This window comes from Dasypus novemcinctus, chromosome 13 (genome assembly GCF_030445035.2).
Source record: "Dasypus novemcinctus isolate mDasNov1 chromosome 13, mDasNov1.1.hap2, whole genome shotgun sequence".
Classification (NCBI taxonomy): domain Eukaryota; kingdom Metazoa; phylum Chordata; class Mammalia; order Cingulata; family Dasypodidae; genus Dasypus; species Dasypus novemcinctus.
In genome coordinates this window covers 47,436,720-47,452,367 of record NC_080685.1, presented here as the reverse complement: position 1 = coordinate 47,452,367, position 15,648 = coordinate 47,436,720, and the positions used below count along the sequence as shown (strand labels likewise).

Genomic DNA, 15,648 nt, shown 5'->3' with positions numbered 1-15,648 from the left:
AAGTGGAATTCATATTTTAGATTAAGCAATAGTCAGTATGTGTTTATAGGTATCACAGTCATAAATATGTAAACATTATTGAAAGCTATTATCTCGTTAAAAACTTAAAATGAAGAAGATTGAGTTAAGAGCATTTTGTTTATTTTAATGTGTCCCTTCATTGGTTAACCTCTTTCACAAATGGATCTATTTGTTTTGGAGATTTTGCATAGATAAGAAAGTAGAGATTTGGGTGTGTGACTGTTTTTTTCTGGGATTTCATAGGCACTAATTTGCTGGGGTGACTGGCAATAAACAAATATTTTCTTCATTGTTTTTTAGTATTAATATGTTATAAGAAATGTTTATGTATTAGTTGGATTGGACTAGAAAATACAGAAGTTGTATTAATAATATAAAAAAATTATCATGTTTTCAATATGTACCTAAAAAGAAACAGAATGGTAATGTATCTGATAAAATAGAATTAAGAATGTTTTCTAATTTATAATATTAATACTTCCAATTGGTAAGTTATAGTTTTGTTTTATTGTTGTTTTGGGTTCTAGCATGATGTAAAGAATCATCGTACCTTTCTAAAGCGGACCAAATATGAAGATTTGCACTTGGAAGACTTATTTATAGGAAATAAAGTGAATGTCTTTTCTCGTCAATTGGTGCTAGTTGACTATGGGGATCAATATACAGCTCGTCAGCTGGGCAGTAGAAAAGAAAAGTAAGAAAACAATTAAATAATCTTTTTTTAATTCATTACATTATGTATGAGACTTGGTACCAAAATTCTAATTTTCTGATTCTGTCTTAAGTTTGCAAATTTTAGAGATTTTTCTAGTAACCCAATTCAGTGTTTCTGCATTTTCAGAATTTTGTGGAGGCTATTCTGTAATTTGCTACTTCTTCATTCACAAGAGCAAAGTGATATTATAGTCTTAGGCAGTGATTTTTTGGGGGGGTGGGAAGAACAAATAAAATCTTTCTATATGCCCTCATAAGTCTTTGTAACATGCATCTAATTGGACCTGAGAATTGAATGTGAACAGTCTTGTTGTTTAGGATAACAATGGCTTAAGAAAAGAAGTTTTGAACATCTTTTCAAAGCACTGAAAGATTTTTTCACTTTCATTGCCATATTTTTGTACTTAGGTATTTCTTGATGTATATACAATAGGATAATCTTAGGTTTTATTTTGTACTGTCTTTAACCATTTCCTAAGTACTTAATGTGGACAAGTCTGCAAGCTGCTCACAGATGAGCAAGCAAAATACATATCAACAAAAATAACTATTAGACACCATAGAAAATAGTGAGTGCCATAAGCCTGAGGGAAATTCAGAGTAATGCAAAGTTATTTCAGTTGTAGAAGAACAAGGATGGCTTTGTAAAGGTTTCTGAGCAGGATCATGAAAGATAGACTAAGGTTTTACCCAGGCAGTTCAAGTGGTAGAAAAAAGAATGCTGGTTAGAGGGACAAGTATGAACAAAGGCACAAAGGCAGGAAATTGTTGGTCACACACAGGAAAGAGCCAGTTCTGCTTGACTAACTTGATCGTTAAAAAAAATATATATATAAGCTCCATTTTGCAGATGTGGAAGTTGACACTGAGAGATGTTAGGTAACTTGTCTAAGGACACAAAATGTGGCAAAATTAAAGCCTAAAGTTAATATGACTCAAGAATATGAGGATTTAACCATAGGAAAATGGATAGGACCTGTAAATGGTTGTCCTCATTCTGCCTTAATTCATATTTGTCTCTCCTAGCACATATTCTCACACATTATAGGCACCTTACCTGTCTTAGCTGAATGAATTAATGATAATTTTAAAATTATTATCTACTCTTTCCTTCTTCCATTGCCTCTCTATTCTCAATTAGTGTCCTTTGATTTAGTTGACAAGGAAGTTTTTGTTTAGAATGTTTGTTATTATTGTTTATTATAGATATTTGTATACCATCTTAATGTATGCCCAATAAATGTTGACTGGCTGATCATTTGAAGAAAGACAATATGAGTGTTGAAAAAAAAAAAAAGAAGACTTTAAGGAAATTGTGATGCAGGAAAATTTTCTGTTTTGTTCACAACTGTATACCTGAACACCTGTTTTAGTAATGCCTTAAACAGTTACTGATTCACAAGAAGTATCCCACAAAAATTTGTTGAATGAATGAATAAATGAATTTGCATTGTTGAAAATGGCTGGGGGAAGATTTTACAGCTAAGTGGTTAACTGGTATTCCTGCCTGCCTTCGTATGACTCTTCACATGAAGTAGAGACACCATAGCATGGTACTTTCCATGTTTGTCTCTTTATTCTTCTCTCTTTACGGTTTGTCTAAGTCACAGTTTGCCATTCTGAATTTCCCTCAGTTTCAATTTAGAAGAGAAACAATACAAATTTGAGATGTAGTAGGAAATTAGGCTATGTAGAAAACAAGGACTTTTGATAATGTTTATTTTCTGAACCTCAATTTTCAGTGTTATCAAAATGACATTTTAATTTTCATTCTCTACATTTATGAGTTTGCAATCTTCTGAGAGTACAATTAACTATATTTAAAATGAAATTTTAATTTTCTCATTTTTCTTTGCTCTGACTTCTGTCTTTTATATTTTGTATTTTCTTGGGAGATTTGGGCATTTTTGGAGTGATTGTTGCAGTAATTAGAAATAGAGATTGTTGGTAGAAGCTAAAAAAATGTGTTTAAAAGGTTCCAAAAACTATTTTATTACGTAGGAAAAAAAAATCAGGCAAACTGTTTTTTGAGATCTGCCTCTGAGCCAGCGCCATAGTAACATGACAATTCTTTCTGTGCTTTCCCTAACCCTTCCTTACAAGTTTTTTAATAGTTCTCCTGATGGCTGAATGCTCTGTGCTGGTGTCAGTACACAGGTGGTGATGGATTGGAGAGGTGGTAATGCCTCATAAAAAGGAAGATGACAAGGATTGCCAGGATAACTGTAAAAGAGGGCTAAAATATTAAGATGTCAGATAAATAGGAATCTTTTATTGTTATTGAACCTTATGGTAAAAGTCTGTGAGATTAAGGAAAAGCCACCCAAAACTCCTTTATTCACTACTAATAAATAATTATAGCTTTTATTTATTGAAGGCATGCTTTATTGCCAGTCACTGTGATATGTACTTTACATTTACATTTCAACTCAAGACTCTTAAGTACTCATTTAAACTAGCAAAAGGAAATGAATTAAGGAGACAGTGTCAAATATCTATCAAATCAAAATAAAATAATAGCCATAATAATTATAGCATATGTATATCAACTCTGGTTTGTCTCAAATGAATATTTTTTATTCTATTTTATGGAATAGTTAAGTAACTGGGTCACAGCCACGCAGAAAACCAGCAAACCCTGTTCTGTCTAAAAGTCATTCTCTTTCCATTAAATCTCCAGTCCATTCTCTTTCCACTAAATTAACCTTTTAAAGTGTTATTGAATGGGACTGATTTCCAGTAAAAACAGGAGGAACAGAATTATATCTGCTTTCAGTGACATAAACTGTTTCACCATTTTCATTTATGATTCTTTCCTAACTGCATGTGGGTTGGCAAACTCAGCAACCATTTGGGTGATTTAAATAAACTTGTAAGAATTTTTAAAATGTATTTTTTCATTTTAGATTGTAAGTGTAGAAATATGGAGATTTACGTGTATTTCTATCATGATCCCACAGAAACAGCTTCTGTGTAATAATTATAATTTGATGTATTTCTCAGTTTTGTGTAGTATCAAGTAAAGTTTATGAGTTAATTACATCCCTATTGTATTAATTTTATTCAATTTCTTTCTTTCTGGAGTAAAGCCCGGGGTGGGGGTTGGAGGACAGGGTGAAGTTTGTCTCCATGGAGCCCATTAGCTAATTATGAGGCAGTTATCCAGATAATTAAATATAATTCATTTCAGTCCACAAATTAGCTTCAACTTTCCAATTCCCTTTGACTATAGAAATCTGACATTTGACTCACATTTCTGTCCTGTCTCTATAAAACTCCTCAAAGCAAATGGATAAATCAATGAATCAGATTATTATTATTATTATTATTTTTTTTTTGAGGAGGAGGAGGTACTCAGGACTTCGTATGTGGGAAGCAGACCCTCAGTCACTGAGCTACACCCACTCCCCAAATCAGATTATTTTGATTTTAATTTTAGCTAGCTATGAATTATGTTTTATGGTTCTCTTGTTTAGATGTAAGGACAGTACAATCTGTGTATTTCTAAAATTCTATTTTCCCAAATTGGAACTATTGAAATCTTATGTATACAGTCATCATTGTTGATGTCATTGTCATTTTAAGGAATTATGATAAGATCCATGTACAGGCATTCCTCACTTTATTGCACTTCACAGATAATGTCTTTTTTACAAATGAAAGGTTTGACACAATCCTTTGTCAAGCAAGTCTGCTGTGACATTTTTTCCAACAGCATGTACTTACTTCATGTCATTCTGTAACATTTTGGTAATTCTTACAATATTCCAAACTTCATTATTATTATATCTGTTATGGTGATCAGTGATCTTTGATGTTACTATTGTAATTATTTTGGGGTATCAAGAACTGTGAACTCAATCAATAAATGTTATGTTTCCCAACTGTTCCTTTGACCCACTGTTCTCCTATCTGTCTCCCTGTCCTCCAGCCTCCTTATTCCCTGAGGAACAGCAATATTGAAATTAGGCCAGTTAATAACCTTACAGTGACCTCTTAGTGTTCAGGTGAAAGGAAGAGTCACTGTCTCTCACTGTAAGTCAAATGATAGAAATGATTGAGCTTAGTGAGAAAGTCATGTAGAAAATAGAGATAGGCTGAAAACTAGGACTCTTGTACCAGTTATCCAAGTTGTGAATGCAGAGGAAAAGGAAATTAAAAGTGCTACTCCAGTGAATACATGAATGATAAGAAAGTGAAACAGCCTTATTACTGACATGGAGAAAGTTTTAGTGGTCTGGATAGAAGATCAAACCAGCTACAACATTTCCCTTAAACCTAAGCCTAATCCAGAGCAAGGCCCTAATTCTCTTCAATTCTGTGAAGGCTGAGAGAGGTGAGGAAGCTGCAGAAGAAAAGTTTGAAGCTGGCAGAATTTGTTCATAGTATTTAAAGAAAGAAGCCATCTCCATAACATAAAAGTGCAAGATGAAGCAGCAAGTGCTGATACAGAAGCTGCAGCAAGTTATCCAGAAGATCTGGCTAAGATAATTGATAAAGGTGGCTATACTTAACAACAGATTTCAATGTAGATGAAACAGCCTTCTATTGAAAGAAGATGCCATCTAGAAATTTCATAGCTAGAGAAAAGAAGTCATAACCTGGCTTCAGAGCTTCAAAGAACAGACTGACTCTCTTGTTAGAGGCTGTTGCAGCTTGTGACTTTAAGTTGCAGCCAGTGCATATTAACCATTCTGAAAATCTGATGGCCCTTAAGAATTATGCTTAAATTACTCTGCCTGTACTCTGTAAATGACACAACAAAGCCTGGGTGATAGTACATCTATTTAAAACAGGTTTTAGTGAATATTTTAAGCCCACTGTTGAGAACTGTTCAGAAAAAAAGACTTCTTTCAAAATATTACTGCTCATTTACAATGCACCAAAGAGTTGTGATGGAGATGTATGAAATTAAGGTTCTTTTCATGCCTGCTGACACAACATGTATCCTGCAGTCCCTGGACCAAGGAGTTATTTTGACTTTCAAGTCTTATTATTTAAAAAATAGATTTTGTAAGGCTATAGCTGCCATAGATAATAATTCCTCTGATGGATCTGAGCAAGGCAAATTGAAAATCTTCTGGAATGTATTCACCATTTTAGATGCCATTAAGAACATTCAGGATTCATGGGAGGAGGTCAAAATATCAAAGTTCACCAGCACTTGGAATGACCAACCTTCATGGCTGTCTTTGAAGGGCTCAAGACTTCAGTGGAGGAAGTAATTGCTGATGTGGTAGAAATAGCAAGAGAACTAAAATTAGAAGTGGAGTCCGAATATGTGACTGAATTGAGGCAATCTCATGATAAAATTTGAATGGATGATGAGTTGCTTCTTATGGATGAGCAAAGAAAGTGGTTTCTTGAGATGCAGTCTACTCCTGGTGAAGATACTATGACCATTATTGAAATGACAACAAAGGATTTAGAATATTACATGAACTTAGTTGACAAAGCAACAGGTTTGAGAGGTTTGAGAGGATTGAGTCCCATTTTGAAAGAAGTTCTCCTGTGTGTAAAATGCTATCAAACCAGCATTGCATGCTACAGAGAAATCTTTCATGAAGAAAAAGTCAACCAATGTGGGAAACTTCACTGTTGTCTTATTTTAAGAATGCCATGGCCACCCCAACCTTAAACAACTGCCACCCTCATCAGTCAGCAGCCATCAACATAGAGGCAAGACCCCCCACTATCAAAAAGATAACTTGCTGAAAGCTTAGATGATGGTTAGCATTTTTAACAATACAGTATTTTTAAATTAAGATATGTGTATTATTTTTTAAGACATAATGCTATTGCATACTTAATAGACTACAGTATAGTATAAACATTTATATACAGTGTAAAACAAAAAATTCATGCAACTCACTTTATTATGATATTTGCTTTATTGTGGTGGCCCGCAACTGAACCCACAATATCTCCAAGGTATGCCTGTATTGTTAGATGATGTTAGGGTGGAAGTACTGTCAGCAGCTATCTTTTCTCTGAGAATCTGAAGTGCTATTTTATTATCATCTGGGTGAATGCCTGATATTCAATTTCAGTACTAAAATTGGGTCAGGCACATTATTTAAACTCAAGGCTAAATATTTCCTTGTCTAGCCCGAGTGCAAATCTTACTGCCAGCTAGCTGCTGAATCATGGCACGTCATATAGCACAGTTGTATGTGGAAGCAGAGAGAGGACAGCATGGCTGGATATGGGGCCAGTCTGGCTCTGCTTTAACCAATCCATCATCAAGAAAACAGAAGTTGTGCATCATCTTTTAATGCACAGTGACCCTGTTTACGAGCAAATGGGATTTCCATCCTTCTAGGGAGTAGTAACAGGCTGGGAGTTGGATGATAGTGAAGAGAATAGCAGATAGATGTGTAGTCATCATCCAACAATTGATAAAACTAAATAACAATATACTTTTTCAGTTTTGTAGGGCCCAAAGTATGCATACCAACAAAACAATTTTACAATGCAAATTTATGCTCTGATTGGAGGAATAAATTCTTACCAGGGATAAAGAAAATTTTTTTCTATGACTCTGCAGAGCCTCCTTCAGACTCTTTCACTTAAAATTATTTGTCAAATAAAAGGAATTTAGAAATTTGAAGCATACTGAGAAGAATCAATGGGCTGTAAAGGGAAGAAACAGAAGCCTTCTACAAGTGTCTTGGGGCCGTTTGGTACAGTGGTCTAGTCTCAGAAGATCCACTGATGTATAGTTTATAAAATCTATTTTAGGTTCAGAATTATAGCTCAAGAGCAAGACGAGCTCATGTTAGGTTTATTCTGTTTAAGAAGACATGGTAGCAGAATATGTTAGGAAGAGTATTAAATTATGATAACTTTTTAGATTTGACATTTAAAAGGAGAAAAATTTCATGACAATATTAGGAATTTTATATGACTTCATTGCTTTTACCCTGTGATAAATGAGGTATTAGAATATTTATTTTGATGGCTTTTTATCTGTTAAGAAGTTTATGAAAATCAGTGAAAAATAATACCAGTATCCTACAAACAATCCTTTAAGTTTGAACACTTTGCCATATATTAAATTATAACAGCTTATGTTCCTACTGCATCTCAGCCAGAATGTCAACCTATGAATCAAATTGAAAGGAGAAAGGCATCACTAGATTAGATGCCCAGCATTATACCAGATGCTAAATAGCACAGGGACAATGTAAGATAATCTTTGATCACAGGATCTAAATCCAGGTTAATTGAGTCTCCATCATATGAAACAGTAGCAAAATCTGAATTCTCAATATGGATTCTCCTGTCCTCATGGAGATGTACTAATTTAATAAGAGTCCATTGTCCAGAGGTGTATACGGGTGAACAACAAGCTATTTGGGATAGACCAACAAGCTATTTGGGGTAGAATCTAACTTCAAAAGGATTTAGGAATACTTCTACCTAGAGAGAGGGAGACTGACCTAAATAACCTTTTGAGTTTTTTTAATATAGTCCATTTAATTACAAATATTTACTTAATGCAAACATATTATTGCTGAGAATTTTTTTAAAGCACTGAAACAGTACTTTGTATTTTCTAGATTTTTATAGTTTAAGAATAATTTGAATGAGCATGCATTTTCTGAGATTAGAATTTGATTCATATGAGCCATTACACTTTTTCTTATTTGAAGATTTGGAAATGTCATCAGATATAAATTTGGAGAAATTTTATTGGGAGAGAAATATCAGTGAAATCTTGGTTATGTTAAATAGTCTTTGAAACAACCTCAGGCTTCAGGTATTGTATACTCAAACTGTACTATAGTATGCAACAAATGAAGTTTACAATACTTTAAAAAGAATCTATTCCTTTCTCTTTCCCTGGTTGCTGTGGCACTGCACCCTCCTCTTCTGTCTCTACCTCTCTTGCCAAATAATAGGGAGTGTAGTATAAGTCACTTGAGTCATGAGGAGCAGGGATACACATACTCCTGTTCTCTGATTTTATTCTTTTAAGCCAATCAGCCTAACAACCCAAGTGAACCAGGGCTGTCTCTCAGGAAGGAGAGCAGCAGAATATTAGTTCAGTCCTATTCTCACCTTTCTGAAACTACTCCCTCAGCACCATTTATTGTTACTTCCAAGACCAGAGGTGAATAGCTGAATCTTTGCTGCTAAAAAGCTCTTAAATGCAGTAGGATAGGATCTTAGTTCATTTACTGTGGACTTGCTGAAAATTTATCCTCTAATCTTTTTCTCATCCTTAATTGTCTATGACCACATTATCCAAGATGCCTTAAGATTGGTTATATGATAAGCCCCAAAGATAACATTACTGCCCCCTCCCCAATAATTCATTGAAAAATGCCTTACCATTGTTCAATTCCCAGGGAGAAATTAAAGTATATTCTGTAAAATAAAGTCAAATTATGTCTTCCCATTCTATTTATTCTCAGAGGTCTCTTGTTCAGTTAACAGATTAGAGGTGGATTTCCTTTTCAGTTCTATCCTAAGCCAACTTATCCTAGAATGGATTTTAATTGATAATGTATTTAGGTTAATTAATGACTTTTTGTCCTTTCTTTCTTTCCTGTTATGCTTTAATTGTGCCACTTCTAAGTAACATATAGCTCTTTTTTTCAAAGAAAATTCATTCTGAAAATCTGTAGATTTTTACTGGTAAGGTTAATACCTATAACATTTACACATACTGTGTTTATTGGCATTATGGTACATATTTCTACTATTTACTGAAAAAAAAATCATGAAATAATAGAGTCCCCATATAACCTCTTCCCCCCACTTTTCCCTATTAACACTTTGTGTTAGTGTGGTGCTTTTGTTGCAATTGATGAAACAATGTTATTGTAATTATATTATTAACTGTAGTCCATAGTTTACAATAGGGTTTACTGTGTTGTACAGTTCCGTGGTTTATAAAACTTCTTTACAAATTTTATTTCAAATTCAAAAAATTAAATGACAGCCAAAAGGCAGCTCAATAAGTTATGGAAGTATTACTCCAAAAAAGTTCTCTCCAGGCACTTTTATCTCATCAAATCCTGAAAACAAAGTCAGTTCTTCCTCCAGTGTTCAGAAAGATACACAGATGAACACAGATTGATGAAATAACATGATCCAGATCTTGTTAATGAAGACAGTGAAGAAGAGAAAAAAATGTTTAATCATATTCATTTCTCATAAAACTAAACCCGTTTTTCTTTTTTAATCTTTAGGATTGATATAGTACTGTCTTTGCTTTTGCAACAAAAATATTACAATTTTATTGTTAATGATAGTCTGTAAGGCACATTAGTTTTATTTTTTTGCATGTATCATCATATTCTACAGACCTTGTAATAGAACATCATTCCTATAAGGTACAGGATGAGGTTACTTTCCTTCTAGAGAGGTATCATGTTTCTTTCTGCCTGTTTCTTGGAGGCATTAGTAATCTGGATTACCTTTAACCAAGTTTAGAATTCGAATTTTCTAGAATACCTAGGTGATGTGAACTTGTGCTGCTAGACCATGTGTGGCCCAGTTCTTTATAGTTCATCCATATGGTATAGCCTTTTTTTTTTTTTCCGGGAAGTGTCAGGGATTGAACCTAGGACCTCGTATGTGGGAAGCAGGTGTTCAACTACTGAGCTGCATCTGCTTCCCTGGTAAAGCCTTTTGTCCAAATTTATTATAGGGAGGATTCTTCACTGGATTTTATTCCCCTCTCCCAGTCAGGCAGTACAAATTAAAGTTCAGATTGACCAGAGAGGCAATACTGTCAAGGCAAAAACAACTTTCATCCTTATTTTTATGGGTCTCCATTTTCCTTTCATTTTGTCCTAGTAATTACTTACTATCTAGTCATTTCTTTACCTTTAGAAAAGATTTTATCTGCCATTTTCAGTTTTCAGTAGAAGGATTGCTCTGAATAACTTTGCCATTTTGAAACTCAAAAACACTACTTCAGTGCATTTTCTTCTAAACTACAGGTGCCTCATATGAGGTTATTTTTCTTTATCCATGGGCAAGTACACACTTTACAATTGCAAAAAAAAAAGTATAAAAGAAACCATAAATTTAACTTTTGGTTGATATTTATAGTGGGTTTTGAGATATGGAAGGCGGATATGAATACCTTTTGGAATAGTTATATTTATTAATATGGATTAAAGTTTACCACTTTACTGTTTTAGGATAGCATTCAAAAAGTTTGTAGCACCGTACTATCCAGGATGTTTATTGTACAGTAATTGCTTAGTCATCTTTATCACAGACATGTTTGCTGCAGGTTTTGCTCAGAGGCTGATGGTATATGAAGACCAGTTTTTTTCATGGCTCTTTGAAATTTGTTATTTTCCAGAAACTCTGTATCCTGTCTGAGGTTTGTGAAGGCTGGCCATACTGTATTTTTCTTTCAAACACCATAGCTAAGAAAGATTTTCCTCTGCTTTTGTTTTCTTTTGAGAACATCTGATATTGTATCCTACAGTTCATGCCTCAATGCAAGCAGGAGGATGGCTGTGGTAGAACATTATACTAATGGGCCCAAGGAATCACACCTCTTGATATCCATGTCCTTGACTGGTCCCCTTTCACATTGATTCTGGACTTGATCATTTGGCTTGCATTGGCCAAAGGGACATCAGTGGACATACTAAATTGGACACTTAACAGTGCTTGTGCATTGGATGCCATATGACTATATCAGAAGTAGCCTGGTTTAGCCTAATAAGAATGAAACACTGAAGAAAGTCAGAGAAGCCTAGCAATCTCAGCTGAGTCCAACTGACCTGCCAGCCAAATGCAGATGTATGAATGAGTCCAGTTGAAACCACCACTCAGCCAATCCACAGAATCTTGAGAAATTAATGTTTATTGTTTTAGACCACCAGATTGTGGTTGGTTTGTTATGCAGCAATAAATAAGAGGCCCTATTAATCTTTTTGTGATCTTTTTCTTTGTGTGCTATTTTCATTTTTAAATAATACTTATGATTTCTGATGCTTCTCCTATTTTCTTTCTATTTTAATTTTTTAATTATTATCTTCTGAACAATTAAGTTGTAAAGATATTACAGAGGAATTTATTTAGAGTAATTAATCATATTAACCCATTGTCTCCTGTGGGCATTTACTTTTTTTTTATTTAGGAGGTACCAGAGATTGAAACCAGGACCTTGTACATGGGAAGAAGGCACTCAACCACTGAGCCACATTGGCTTTTCTGAGTTGTTTTTTCATTTGTTTGCTTTTTGTTTGTTTTTGTTTTTAGGAGGCAGTGGGACCAAATCCAGGAACTCGCATGTGGGAAGCAGGGTCAACTGCTTCATCCACAGCTGCTCCCCTCCTGTAGGCATTTAAAGAGAAAACTGAATTGTATTTAAACTAAGTTCTGTCAGTTTTGGACTTTTCCTGTTGTTTTCTGTTCACAAAAATTGATGATTGCTGATGTGTTTTATATTTTTATGTAAGAGCTGTGGTTCCTGAAATGTTATTCCAGAGTTTAAGATAAACAATTTATAGGTTGGTCTAACTTATAATATTTATTTAAATAATGTATACTGAAAAGTGAAAGGTTTTAACTGTAGCTTCAATGAAACCATATGGTATAAAATAATATAAGTGATTCATCAGCTTCAAAATAAAGAAAAAGATTGTCTGGGACAGCTTATAATAAACAGACTAAGATAAACAGTTTCTTTTATAACTCAAACATTTGAAAACCCAGCTATAAATTATATCCAATTGCAAGTAAGAATATTTGAATTATAATATCCTTAGCTGCATATGTCTCCTAAGTAAGAAAAGCTAACTATGAAAAGGACAACTGTTTTCCTTTTATGGAATCCTTAAATTGCTACCAATGTAATAACAACTGAAAATAAAGGAAAATGGCAGCAATTTTAATCCTAATTTTGCAATTTTTATGATCTGAATTATGACAACTAGGCTGGTTTTTAGCTTGCATTTGCAAATATTATTTTGGAGAATTCAGAGTCTTTTAATGATAGAAACATTTGAAATAAATGTGGTACAAACAAAAGGGACACAGAACTGGTACTCTTTTGAAAAAGAACTGAGTGTTTTGTGCTAATTATGCCACTGACCAGCTGTGTGACCTTTGCAAATGATCTCTCTGGGCCTAGTATCCTCTTCAGTGAAAAAGAAGGCACTGAATTATTAGCTTCTTCTCTAAAAGTCCATTTATTTTGTGCTTCAGAGGAAGAGAATGCATTGCTCTAATGTATTGTCTTTGAAGGAAAGCATTATTTTAAAAGCATGGTGCTCGCTCTTCACACACATTGTTGGATGAATGGACATTTGGTTTTTTGTCCATCACTTATGCCCATGAATAAAGAGGCAGCAGGAAAATTTATAATTATTTTCAAATCAGTGCTAAACTGACTATATAGCATACATATATTAAAATCTGAGAGACCAAAAACTAAGCTCATGATATACTCAGAGAAACCCAGAATTTAGTCATTTGAATAAAATATATTCCTAGATAAGGGAGAAATCTCAAGAGCTTGTGTTTTCTGTATTTCTAAATGACAGTGTTTCCCTCTAAGTTTTTAATGTAATTTTAGATTGAGTACCCAATTTTGAAAAAAAATAAACACATAAATTTTTAGGAGATACCCTTCTCTACATAATTAATTTTGATGCTTGATGATCCAGAATTATTGATAAGAAAACTATTGCTACCTGGGACTTATAAATAAAAACTGCCAAACTATTTTTATTTTCAACTTTATTCTTTATTTCTTTACAGAACATTAGCCCTGATTAAACCAGATGCAGTGTCAAGAGCTGGAGAAATAATTGAAATTATAAAAAAAGCTGGATTTACTATAACCAAACTCAAAATGGTGATACTTTCAAGGTAATTTGTTGATTATTTTCAGTGATGTAAAACCTGTTTTATTTTTTTGATCACCTTCTATCTTTCATGCCATTGTTAAAAAATAAAACTGCTTCCACTGAATGGCAAAGAATGGAATACTAATCTTATTAGAATTAGAAAATATGAGACAATAGTTAATCAGCTACATAAATAAATGATTGAATCCCAAGGACATGAGTTGAGATTATATATGTCTCATTTAACTGTTTGTTAACTTCCTTAATCACATCTGCTTTTATATCACCAATCTTTTCTTCTTAACATAGAAGTATAACATACTGTGTAAAAATGTAGAAAAGGAAATGAATGTCAGATTATTTCTTTTTGACAAGAGAGTGCTGAATGTTAGTGTTGAGATTTCCAAAATCCAATGTGATTAGAAGTTGCGCTTTCTTTTTACCCATTTATTATTCTGAAAAGCAATCTGTCCTATCAGACCAGATATTTTCTAAGTCATTTAGTGAAAATAAGACTTACCCATTTTATCTGTTCATTTCTATTACCAAGTAGCTAACATCAACCCAATGGTAAAGTTTCATTTCTACCCTGGGAATAATATTATAATATTTCTTATTTGCAGCATCAAAATGGGGACAGCCTTCTCTTCAGTTTTTTAGAGAACCTTTGGCAATAGACATACTAATTATCTTTCCTTGATAGTCCTTTTTAAAAATTTTTCCACCAAGTAGGCAAAGCAAAGACTGAAACTTCAATTCTAAAGGATGAAGAAGGGAAGTAGAGTTTCTGGTAGAGAAAATCCTGCTTTCTCTCAGGTCACTTCCTGTTTCGTTGAGTCTCTCCCACTACAAGGAACACAAATGTTTGCAGGGCACTAATGTGGTAGTTAGGCAGCCTTGGCCCCAATGGTCATCATACCATACTCCACAAGGAGTTTTTTTATTATTGTTGTTTGTTTAATTTTTTGGCCAGGAGTCTTCTTAATGCTTTGAGACATCATTTGTTCCTGGATATCTATTCCAGGGGAGAGTTGCTTTTTTGTCTCTATGAGATGGGGTCATTGGATAAACAGTAGGCATTGGGCATACAAGACCTTTGGTCTTCTGGGTTCACTTAACAGGCTTATCTCTTGCCACTCCTTGCAAAGGCTATCACAGCCTTTAGTTCCCTGAAAATGCTATGCTTTATCTCACCTCAGCCCTTTTGTACATAATTTTGTCTCTGTACATAATTTTGTACTCTATTTTGTCTTCTGTTTGTAGTCCATTCTTACTGAATATTCAGGGCCAACTCAAATTTCTAATAAGACTTAATTCCAAACATTCTTAACTGCTTCTTTAATTGTCTATGGCACTTTATACATCTCTTTTGATATTACTGTCAAATCTGGGATTTGATTTTAACCAACTTGCAAGCTAATGGTTAGCCTGTCACTCTTTCATAGATGCTAGCAGAAGGCTCAAGACTCCTGGGTCTGTGACAAAGGACTTTTTAGTCATGGCACAGCCAGCAGCATGAGCACCATACTTGTGTCAGTTTCCCTTACTTCCACGTCCCACAGGGATGATGTAATATGGGTCCAGATGGATGTTGTGTATGCAGTGGGTTGCCTCAAAACTGAGTAACATTGAACTTGACTTACCTGCTGTTTCACAGCAAATAGTAAACAAGCCTACTCTTTCTCCTGAAGAGAGACATTATTTCATCCCTTAAGATTGCTTGCTGTAAACACAATGCTAAGAGCAGTAAGGGCCTTGCATTCTTGGCATGCCTGGCAAGACACATAGGAGGGAGAAGGATCCATGGGACAGTTTCTCCCAAGGCTTAAATATTTTCTAAAATTATTAAAATGTAATTTCCTCCATTGTGATAATATCTGAACTCAGCAGCTGAGTTCTTTCTGACTTTGTATTTCTAGGCCTTGAATCAGTTCCTGATTTTCAATGTCAGCAATAAGTAAATATTTTATTGAAAGAATTAATGGATAGATTTCTGTAAACAAATGATGAGTTTCTTCAACAAAACAAAACAAAACAAAACATGACAACAACCAAAAACTTCCTTAGCTGGTGATGCACTTGC

The 15,648-nt window shown here is 34.1% G+C and overlaps 1 protein-coding gene across 2 annotated transcripts in view; it reads left to right on the top strand.

The window, feature by feature from the left end:
• The window catches only part of NME7 (NME/NM23 family member 7), a 295,291-nt gene that overhangs the window by 69,965 nt on the left and 209,678 nt on the right, over positions 1 to 15,648 (top strand). For both annotated transcript variants that reach the window (XM_004464181.4, XM_058310088.2), the window contains exons 3-4: positions 549 to 715; positions 13,477 to 13,587. In XM_004464181.4, coding sequence (XP_004464238.1) covers positions 549 to 715; positions 13,477 to 13,587 — 278 coding nt within the window. The remainder of the gene's footprint in view (positions 1 to 548; positions 716 to 13,476; positions 13,588 to 15,648) is intronic.